We start from the raw sequence: 12,185 nt of genomic DNA on the forward strand, positions 1-12,185 counted from the left end.
TCTCAGGGCACAGGCAGTGAGCAGGATAATTCCATAATAAAATTCGGTAATGATGACTTAAAAATAGCTTGAGAGGGACGTGTAATATTGGTTCAAACAAGGCTCTGCCTGTGACTCCAAACTTCCTAACGGGAATACAAAGCAAGAAAATAATCTCTAAATTTATAAGGACAATTATCAACAGGAAATAAACATGTAACTAACAACTTCCTCTTGCTTTATGTGTATACTCAGGGTAATAAACTTATTTAACAGGGAGAATTTTATAATTTTTGAGTACATTTCTTCTTTTATTTCCCATGCCATACCAATAACTCATTCTTTCCCTAAAAATTAACAGTTTACTTGGGAATATGTGTAATAAAACATGAGTCTTTGGCTTCCAATGGCTGAAAGCTAAAAACTTGACTAAACCTATCAAAGTGAGAGGCGTATCTGAGGCCTTTATTTAACGGGGTGAGAATATTTCCTGATTTCTTTTTATTACTATAGGACAGATCTGACACCATTAGTTTTCTTACTGTCATAAATATAGACAAGGAAATTTGACAGGCATCACTATAAAACAGGCTATAGATAAGTCCGGGCATCATTCCGTCTGCACAGACCTTTCGCACTCTGCTCTGATGGGGCTGCTTGAACAGAAGGCCAGGGTTTGATTTTAGGCTTCTAGGTCACGCTTTCACCTTGACAACAGTTCTTTCATTTCTGGCAGTAACATTTGCAGGGATCCCTAAGGTGCTTTCATTTCTGTAAGTAGTATAAGGGGAAAAGGGGATAGAAGGGGGAGAAGATAAATCTTAATTCATATGCTGTAGGACTATCTCTGTGTCTCTGGCACAAAACTTCAAATCCAATCCAGGAACTGGATGTGTATTAGAAGTCGGCAGATTTAAACCCCGTCCACCCTGATCAAACTGGATTTATAGAGCATCATAACTCTCCAGACACCATCCGGGAGCTTATTAATTTAATAGACTCCTGTCCATTCACTGATGTTCCTGCCCTGACAGTCTCTCAAGATAAGGTGAAAGCCTTTTGACAGGACAGAGAGCATATATATTTTCTTCTGTTTTCTAGTGGATAGGGTTGTCGACGACTTGAAATGTGTGGCTCAGCAAATTTGCTTCTTTTCCCTTCTCTTTCTCCTTTTGCTTTGCAGGAAGGATGATAGAGGCAGCCCTTCTGAGTGTGTCAAGGGTCATGAGTCTGTATTTCCCCTTAGTACTTCTTGAACAGTTTGTTTGGCCAAATAACAACGAGTTGATTTAAAGGCATACATGCAAGGGCCATTTAACCATGCAAAGAAACAGCATTACCGTTTAATACCCAATATAAATTAATAGGCATTGGAGAGAGGAGGAAAAGAGCGATAAATGTTCCCGGTAGAGTACAGTGGCATACTCTTTTCTATAATTCCATTTGGAAGAATGATGACTGAGGGGCTTTGTGAGAAAAAAAAAAAACAATTCAACACTCAAGCTGTTGCCAGTCTAAGGACAGAGGAAGGAAACCTTTCCAGTGCTCTTGTTGCCCCTTACTGACATTCTGATGCTGTAAGTGAGATTCTTATTGTCTCCAACACTCAGTTTAATTCATAAGCCTCAGCTTGAGAGCAGTTACACCAGCATCTAACTGTAGTAATATCACGAAGTACTCTTCCTTTCAAGTAATGTTGATCATCATAAGATCTTGGCTTCCCAAACTTAAATTCATGGCCTGTGGATCACCAGTGTCATGTGAAAATATGAGTGTAGACTGAGTAGGCCTGAGGTATCATGGTCTCAGAGAGCTGAAACACACTTCTGGTTGCCTGAACAAACTAACTAAGTAGGTATTTATAAAATGTTTAAGAAGGGATATTTTTGATATGGACAAACTCTATCTTAGTATCAACTGAATAACTTGCAACTTGAACATACTGGGAATACTAAACAGATTCTCTACCTGGCAAGTAGTGGCAGTTGAGTTGAGAAACAAGAGATCCCAAATGCCATGTACGTGTGTAAAGACTGTCTAAATATCTTGAAATGGTTACCTTAAAAAGCATGCACAGGGGTGTAGGACTGGGGTGACGTTTAGTGAGCCATAGAATACTAATCTCCTGTACCCAAGGTCCTGATTAATTTCCCTCTAATGCAGTAAAAATATAACAAATCCATGGATAAAACAAAAAGTTATGGGCTGCAGCAATTGCTTGGTAGGTAAAATGCTTGCTATATGAACTTGAGAACCTGCGACCTCAGCATCCATATAAAAAAAGTAGCCAGCCATGGTACGCCACAGTTATAACCTTAGTCCTTTGAGAGAATAGGCAGGTGAATCAATAATACTTGCTTCATTCCTAGTGTGTAGATTTATAGTATAAGAAAGTTCTATGCAGGGTAGTGGGAGTGAAAACATATTAACAATCAAAATAACTCAACAGTCTTACCCGTCTGTGGATCCTATGAGTTAAAACAATGATAAACTGGCAAAACATGCCTATTAGTGAAATGTTAACATGGATCATTTGGGAATAACCTATTTTTGACTGGATTTAAAGCTCTCCATAAGAAGAAACTGGCTGGCACCATTAAACTTGGTCTATGAACTATGACTATCTATGTGATAGGCCCTGGGCAAAATCCAATACTGTTACTTTTTAAAATGTTCATTGTATTATAGTCTCCTTAAATATTTATCTTTATAGTTATAGACTCGTGTAGCTCTTAACACTCATCAGTATTTTGTATCCTCATGGCAATGTCATACTGTAGGAAAGCATGCTTTCAGCTACCTGTACTTGACTTTGAAAATTATCTTACAAAAAAAGTTTTAGAGCATTCATCCATAAGTGTATTAGGGGAGATTAATTATATCACCAAGAAAAACATCGATTTTCCTATGGACTAAGGGTTTTGCAGATGAGAGAAATATTCCTTTTTTTTCAATTTGGGTCAAATAAGAGGAAGGAGCCTAAAATATTGACTCAATGGTACAGTAGGTTCCTAGTATACATGTAGAGATGGGTTTGGTCCCCAGCTGTGTCATATGGTGAAGGAGTGAGTGAGTTAATGAATGAATGAATGGGTTAAGATAGAGGGATTTGAATGTGGAAACACTTCTCTTAAACTATATGAGGAAAATAATCTAAGAGGAGAAGTTTTAAGAAGAGAAGTTTTAATTTTAAGATAGGATACAAGGCTGAAAATGCGGTTTCTCGTTAGACTGCTCGCCACACATGTCTTCCTTAGGTCTTAGGCTCCATCTCTAACATAAAATGTAAGAAGATCTAAATAATGGCCACACATCTTGCTCCTTTACAGAAATACGTTTGCAATTTTGTGCAATTTTATTTCAATATGTTTCCTGTGCTTACAATTGTAAACATTACTCTAATTATAGTAGACACAATACCATACATTTTGCTGTTCTCATCTCGAGCTGTACTGCAACAATTTTATCTAATCAGTATGATGTTTAAAAAGTTATTTACAGCGTCTTTCTCAAAAAAAAATTTTTTACTCTTAGGAGTTGTCCCTTAGTTTAGCTGACAAAGATACTCCTGGGGGTAGCTTTCAACATTATCATCTGTTTGAATGACAAGCTAACATCTCTGAGTAATAGTGACTCACCTCTCAAAGACCCTGCTCTTCATTTCTCGTTTTTATACACGTAACACTGATATATCCTTAGTTCTTACCATTAACCAACAGTTTTATTTTCTACCCCTAAGAGACACATGCTTCACTAGTACACGGATCCAAGTCTAAAATATTTTCTTCCCTAACACATGCTAGCATATATCACTCATTGAGATAATTAATGATACAATACAGGCCTATGTACCAGCACTTCATTTAGCAAACTCACAATGACATTGGTAGGAACACAAGCCTATTTTTACATACATAACATAAATTAATAATGACTATGAATGTGTAAGCAGACTCAGGTCAACATAATATCAGCAAACCATTAACACAGCTGTAAAAACTAGGAAGCGCACAGTAAGAAATGGAAACAACACAAGGTCCGATACATGCCGGATCTGCAACATTCTGTAATTTGCAGCAGGAAACCCCGTTAACTGGGGCTGCTTGTCTTGACCTTCAGACCTTCCAGAAACGACCATTTGAATCCAGACCGTGAGTTTTCTAAAGCAGCCATTTTTCCAATCACTGAGTCTTAGAGCAGGCATAATAAACTGCTCACGCCTCAAAACGTATTTCTCATTTTAACAGAACATAACCAGAAAGAGCCTTAGACAATCCTGAAACATGTTGGGTTTTCAGCATCGCGTTATCCTGTGGTGCTCTGCAATCAATTACTGTTATACCACCATCATTAATAATTTTCTTAATGAAAATGATTCTGTTGATCTCCGTTGTATTTTAATTATCAGAGTTAAGCATAATTACACTGCAGCTCTGAGCTGGCATGTGGACTCCTTTAGGGCGCAATTTTGTTTTAACACACTGATAATGTAATTTTACATTGTGCCGGTTTGTTTGGTTATTATCCAGTTGTACAATTCCACTGTATTCCAGATAACAGATAATAACCTTAGTACCTCCTATATCCTGAAGTCATTTAAAAAGCAATATTGGGATTCTAAGACTAGCTAACTTAATCGTCTTATGATTTTATAATTCCCACTGCTAAATATTTGGTTCAGGCACTCACTCTCTTTCAAGAATGCAGTAAAATGAGACGACATTCATACATTTTTTATTAATTTACTGACTATTTAAATACAACATTAAAGATGGATACTATTTTCTTTTAAATTACTTTATTATTTGTATGATAGTAGACCCTCTGGCTAAAGTAAAAGCATTAGCTTATAGATTACTCTTGAAAATTGACTATTATAATGGACAAAGCCAGTGTATCAAAGTCCTAGGAAACTCCAGCAGATCCTCTGTTGTAAGGTGAATCATTGTCATGATAATTAAATACATTTGTTTTTGAAAATTTCTCTCCATCCTAGATAGTAGTAGCATTTCTGTCATTATTTTAACATTATTTTAATATAGGATCATGAACAGAGCAGACCATCAACAAAGTCTTAATATAATAACTAAATGACTAAATGAGTACTTTGGTACAATGAGTGAAAGTTAGAACTTTGGAGATGGGCCCAGAATGATATTAATGCCAGCTTCTACGTGAGTTTCCACTGTTGCTGCCTAGAGCTAACAGATAGACACAAATGCTGTGGGACCTGCTGCTCTGTTCTAGAGCACTGTCTCTTTCAAGACAAGCCAAAAAAAGGAAAATAACTTCACTGATAAACGTGTATGAAATTTCCAGCAAAGAGAAATTTACTTCACTTCTTAAATGGTGGCTTCAAAAGCAACATCAATTTTTTATATCGTCATGGCTTTGGATAGAAGGAAGACCAGTTTCCTTATCATAGAAGCTCTTTGTGTCATGGAGTTTTCTGTCTCTGAACTTGTTTATTCTTTTCTAGAATAAAAAAGTGCTGTTTGTACCATGTGTATATTGGAACAATAAACAGGCTATTGCATGGAAATAGTGAGAATAGTGCATAGAGTAGAAATAGAATAATGACCAATGACAGCTATTATTAGTAATAAGAGCATCAGTATTTTAATCATTGAATTAACATTTACATAGGATTCTCATTAAAAATAAAAGTATTGGGTAAACTAGATGGTTCAGTAAGTAAAGGTACTTGCCAAAAAACCCAAATACTCAAGTTCAATTGTTCAAACCTAAAAACAAAAGAAGAGAATCAACTCCTGCAAACTGTCCTCTGCCCTCCACATACATGACACAGTATACATGTCCCCACCACACACACACACACACACACACACACACACACACACACACACACAATCAATAGGTAAAGGTCAAAATCAGAAAAATATATTGTGTGCTCAATTAAAAACAAAGCTAATGGTTTGCTCAGACAAGGCTTCAGGTCTGTGAGTCTGTGACGTATTTGAAAGCTTGATAAATGGACTTGTTGCTACTGAATAAGAACTGTGGAACTGTTCCATCTTAAACAAGAGATGGCCATGTATTCTTACATACTATCATGAAGGCCTGGTGCCATTGTCTATTAATTCATATACTTCTGACCATCAGGACAGACTTGGTTGAAGGGATGGTAGCCAGGAGTGTGATGGCTATGATAACACACACAGGCTAGTGTCTAGTGTCTATGTCCTTCTTTATAAAAATTCTACCAATAATCCATTGGTCTTCTATATACATAGCTAAGAAAACCACTATCTAGAGAGGCTAAGTGATTTGCCCTTGACTCCATGTAGAGATTTTATTTACAATGATACCATGCTCTGACATATAAAGTGACTCTAGTAAAGGGAAATCAGGGCTACTTGAGAGTTTCTCATTCTTTTGGTTGGTGTTGTTGACTTAGTACAGAGACCTAGTGAGCAGATTGTTTAGAAATAAATTTGTAAAAAATTAACATTGAAACTGAAGTAATTAAAAGACATCCACGTGGAAGAAACTAAAAGTTTAGTTCGAACACTAATATCTAAGGAGCTTTCTTTTGCAAGCATGAAGAAAGTCACCATGCTTCCCAGTCCATAGAAAGAAAAGAATGGATGTGTGCCACTCAGTGGTGGATTTTAGCTGCACTGCCCTGTGCACACTCTCTCCAGCAGGGCTCCCTTTAACTGCAGGGCGAGGCCGTCCAATACGCTGCTTCAAGAGATACAGATATGAGAATTATCTGGGGTCTGTTAAGAATAATGGCAACAAACAGATGGCCACCAAATCTAGTCTTTCACTGTCTGAAGGGCATGGGAGAGTTGAGACAGGAAAAACATATCAGATTAGGATGTGAGTGTCCCAAACTGTCTTATTTTCTATTTTGACTAAACAGAATGATATCAGCTTGTCGAATAGCTCTAAGTGACAAAAGTTTGACTTTTAAATATTCATTTTATAGATACTTAGAAAATAAAAGCTGTATAGTTACAATGTCATTAGCTGTATTTAACATTATTTTAAGTAAGTTTTAGTCATAAATATTAACAGTATGAAGCCTCTTTATATCCTGTAAAAAAAATACTACAAGGATTCTCCCAGTTAAACCACTTCTACAAAATGCTACACATACAAAATTTATATTGTATTTGCTGATTTTCTCTGAGATAGTTGGGTCCTGTGGTCATGGTATTGACATAGAATTTGTAAGTAGCTTGTGTAAGTATTTGGCCAGAAAATAAATAAGGAATACACACAGTCATATCATAGGGAACCTATGTATTTTTTTTTATCCTTATTGAAAGCTCTAAGAAATTTGACACTGATAATCCATACATCCAGGGCCGGGAAGCCACCCACATGAGAACTTGTGCTGTGGCAGCAGCACCCAGGTTGTATTTAGGGAATAATTTTTCCTGCCCCCACTGGCTCAGTTCAGGCTAATTCTCTCAGTCTTATATGACTTAGGTATGCTGGTGAGAGCCACAGTGAGTCCCTGATTCTGTGTCACTAAAAACTCAAGACTTCATTCTTTTCACCGACATTCCTGTGTTGGCAAAACAAGTCTGGAGTTGTCACCACCAGAGATCTCGTCCAATGATGCTGCTTGCCACTTACACAAGGAAGGAAGATTAGAAGACAGACGTAGACTGAGGATCAAGTGTGAGCAACTGCATCAACCCGTCCCTTAAATCCAGCATAGCCCTGCAATCTCAGTTCTGCAAGCAGATTGCTCCCTCTAGCCCCAACAAAAACACATCCACCATGTAGACATTTGCACCAAGAGATGGAGACCGTGGAGTTCTATTTTCCATGACCAAAATGATACCTAGGAAGAAGCCAAAATACTCTGCTCTCTATACCCTAAGGCAATCTGAGTATTCAAAATTAGCTTCAGTTTTCCGAAGCCCTGGGGAGATCTGAGTAGCCTTCAAAGTTTGTTCCTTGGGGAGGAACTATTATCCAAAAGGTACTCATTGAGAGGAAAAATGAAAATACATTTTCACATGGTTGGGTGGTTTACTGCATTAATTGATCAAGGATTACTACCAACATTTATAGTGAGTTTTCAAGGCAGGTAGCAAATGTTTGGTCAAGAGCTCTTTCTCATTTGTGGGATTCTACAGAAGATTTGGGGAGAAATGTTTTCCTTTAAGATATGTATTTTGTGAATTTTAGGCATAAAGGTCTAGCTGTTTTGAGGAAACTTATGATGAAGTAGTTGAATGGGGATAGGTGGGGGTCACATGGTACAAAGAACACAGACAGGATTTGGAGTTGCCAGGACCTGTGTTGAAATCTGCCTCCATTGTTAGGTTGCTTGACTAAAGACAATTATACTGCCTGTCCCAACCTGAAACATGTAAAGGGAAGAAAACACGAATTAGCTCATTGTGCTGTCTCAAATCTTCATGGAGAGGGAGTAGTTTTTGGTGTATACAACTTGACCTCAAGCTATGTGAATATTCATTGTTTATTAGCTTCATAAACACAATATATAACTTACTAATTCTCCTATTTATTGTTTGTAAAATGGAGATGTATATCTGCTGCGTTGCAGGAGATGAAAGAAAGGATACAATACAGGGTTTATTGCAGGTCTAGTACCTGAATTGTCATAAATAAAACAATGGCAGATAACCTTCTGCAGCTTAAGAGATGACATCAGCAATTTATGTCATTGTCATTTAACAACACTTTATGTGAGATGTCTATTACAATGATTGGCAGCTATTCATCATTTATCCAGTTCATCAATCAATATGACTTTCCTTCTTTCTTTCTTCTTTCCCTCCCTCCCTCCCTCCCTCCCTCCCTCCCTTCCTTCCTTCCTTCCTTCCTTCCTTCCTTCCTTCCTTCCTTCCTTCCTTCCTTCGTTAATTCCTTTCATTTTGTGCAAAGAGCATGCCTGGCTAAGGACAGAGAGTGAACAAAACATTCTCCTTATTGCAGTGAATAGGAAGTTGACTGGATAGAGATAAGAAATAGCTACCTCCTTGTGTTTCCTTTTTTTGGAACATACAACAGTTGACCACAAGAAAAGCAATGACAGGCAATGGGAGAAGTGTACATACTTTGGTAAAGATCATTAAAGACAGGACTTAAGGGGTGTTGAAAATTAGTAGCTATCAATGTGTATGTCATTCTAATACATGGTTAGACTTGATGTATGCTTTATGAGCTAGGTGATTGATAGTTAATAATCCATTAACCAGAACTTAGTTATTGCAAAAAGGCTTGATGGATAGACAACCATAATACAAAGACAAAATTGTATTCAATATTCAAGTTGAAGCACTCAACTGAAATGACTATGGAATTAGAATTTTAATTCAGAGTTATCTTTCCTAAAGTGATCCCAACATAAATACAGTGGACTTGGATCACCTCAGAGAAGGGATATTTTCACTGGTTTTTTTTTTTCAGCTGTAATTGCACAGTGAAATTCTATTATTATTGGCCAGCATAAATCTAACCCTCACAATAGGACATAGACACCCGGGACTCTTTCATGCTTGCATTCTGAATGTGGAGACTTACGAACTCACTCACAATATTATCTATGTTGACAGATCACACACACACACTCAAGGGAACTTTCACTTCTCCTGTAGTTAAAAGATCCCATCAGAATATAGAAGAGCTTTCAGGTTAGAAAATTGGTGGGTCTGTGACCAGCAATTACAGAAGGGAAAAAAATATAATCAGATCCTGGTGTGCAGATTGTGTTCTCAGCTTGCAAATTCCCTCTTTCCGGTGTTTTAACTTTCAAAGGCCCAGGGTAGTTTTGAGGCAATCCTCTTATAAATGTACAAATTGTAATGATTATAGGAACAAGTTGTAATTGTTTCTAGCAAGTTTTTAAGAGTCTTTGATGTTATGATTAGTGTTTTATATGTTAATATATTGATAGGGGTGCTTATTTGCTTGCTCCCTTGTATGCTTTCATGGTTTCTAGGTTCAATGAGCAAACACATCTTTGATCTCAGTAGGTCTATTTGGTTTAAAAAAAAAAGAAAGCTGAAAGAAATGAAACATGAGAAGCGAAAGGTTTTGCAATATTCACGGCAAAGTGAGACTGGGGACTTCACTGTGAGAACATCAAGCTAGAGCCTGAAACTTATAGGAAAACACAGAAGTCCACGAGGCCCACACTTCACCTCCCAAACCCCAGCACACATTCCTGTCTCAATGATAGTTGTCTCATGATGTGTCGTGGCATCCTTTTGTAGCCAGAAGAGGTTGGCTAGGCTGTGGTCACGCTGAGTGAATCAAAGGCAACACTCTGCAAGCCGTCAGGCTCCCTCTTGCCCATTAGCCTCATACCCTTCGCAAAGCACCACGGGATAGCGCTTGGTCTTTGTAAAGATTTCATTTTCAACCCCCCTCTCATTCTGTGTGATTTCTGGAATCTGACGCAAGGTAATGCCCCTGAAGCTTGCCTCTGGACAAAAATTGCAAAATTTCAAAAGGAATACAATCTTTGGTCAGTAATACCCAAGATGGGAATCTGAGATTTCCTAAAACCAGGCAGCTATCCATAGGAGTAAGAGTAAAGGAAACAGACACCAACCAAACCGCTCACACATGACCCTTAGCAAAGGGTCACAGCACTAAGTAGTGAACTTAGTGGTCACTCTTCTTATTTATGTTGCACAGAAGTAAAAATCAAGAAAGCTTCCCTGAAAACACAGACTAGAGAGCGTCATGAGTGAAGGGGAAGCAAGAGGCTTAAGTTCTACCTGGTCCTTGATCCCATACCTCGGGAGCAAGGTCGCGATATTCGGATTTCGGTGCCGCTAAAGAGACAAAGAAAAGGATCACGCGGTTACCTTTGCTGTACACAATGCAGTTGTTCTTGCTGTCCTCCACTCCTTGGCAGGTCACGTCCAGAAGCCACTTGGGACCAGCAGTCAGCACCATGGGGACCTGAGCCTTTGTCTTCTGCAGAACGACAACAAACAGATGCCATTTGCTCTTGTTGATCAAAAACTCGAATGATAACTCTACTGAGCATTTCATTTAAATATACAACTAAATCGCCCTAACCGTAACCCAAGGCCTTGTTCCCCTGCTCCGTTGTATCTCTTGAAGATGGCAGGAGCCCTCCAAGGTTTTACTACTTTCACTAATCGTGAAGGGTGGAATTATCCCCCTCCCCCAATGATATTGGATCAGATCTCCACTATTAGGCCGATCTCTTGCGGCTCTGAGTTATCAAGAGAACGCAGGTGACTTTCATCACAGAGCAGAGTGTGTGGAAGTGAACTTTAGACACATTGGGCTTCATTATGAACAGGATTTTACTATTTCTTGAAACAGACAAGAAAGAATTTAGAGAATCAGTATCCATTTCAAAGCTCTACCCTGAGTGACATTTGTATTAGAGTCTGTGCTTTTTTGGAATGAATAATGAAATTCACCCAACCACCCTGACCATAGTGTGGATATGCAGTCTGACTATCTCCGCAATAATAATGATGCTAATGACCCACCAGGAATTGTCTCCAGAAAACTGTAAAAGAGCAGCCCTGAATAAATCAGGTACAGAGAGACGAAGCCATGAGCTACCCTTTGCCCCAAATAAACAGGCAGAGAGGCCAGGGTTACCATTCTAAAAGAACATACCAAAGAGGGGTAAATCTAATTCTCATAAGATTCAACACTTTTGGGAGCTTGGCACCCAAATTATTTACCTTTAAAACTCATTTGATAAATTTCCATGCCAGGAGCTAAACTGAGGAGCAAGTGAGAACGTCTCAGCCAGACGGCGCTTCCCGGGTGAGTTACAGCAAACTGGCATTCAGACTTATCATTCGACAGCCCATGTTCTGTATATCAAATATCAGGAAACCACAACACAGAGGACAATACAAGGGTCTCGAGGTAATTTCTGAACTGCATTTTCACCTAGATATGATTCTGCCAGAGAAATCTCAGTTATCCTGGGACTTTCTCACATGTTATGCGCTATCGTGAATTCCCCAAATCGACGTTCACAAGTAGTCCCTGGAGGATTTCTGTGTACACTGGCAACTTCAGACCTCACAGGAATCTGGAAAATCCATTTCACTCCCTCCACAACAGCAAAGCCATGTTCAAAACTGTAGGTGAAACAGAGGCCTCCTCAATTTGTTAAGTAACAGTCGAGTCAGGCAAGGCAATGACTATAGAACAAAGTGTAGATAAGAATTCAACCGTGAAGGATAAAT

The 12,185-nt window shown here is 38.4% G+C and overlaps 1 protein-coding gene across 3 annotated transcripts in view; it reads right to left on the bottom strand.

Moving 5' to 3' along the window:
• The window catches only part of Zfpm2 (zinc finger protein, FOG family member 2), a 405,201-nt gene that overhangs the window by 129,780 nt on the left and 263,236 nt on the right, over nucleotides 1–12,185 (bottom strand). For all 3 annotated transcript variants that reach the window (XM_075961085.1, XM_075961086.1, XM_075961084.1), the window contains one exon: nucleotides 10,806–10,917. In XM_075961085.1, the coding sequence (XP_075817200.1) occupies nucleotides 10,806–10,917 (112 nt within the window). The remainder of the gene's footprint in view (nucleotides 1–10,805; nucleotides 10,918–12,185) is intronic.

This window comes from Microtus pennsylvanicus, chromosome 2 (assembly GCF_037038515.1).
Source record: "Microtus pennsylvanicus isolate mMicPen1 chromosome 2, mMicPen1.hap1, whole genome shotgun sequence".
NCBI classification, from domain to species: domain Eukaryota; kingdom Metazoa; phylum Chordata; class Mammalia; order Rodentia; family Cricetidae; genus Microtus; species Microtus pennsylvanicus.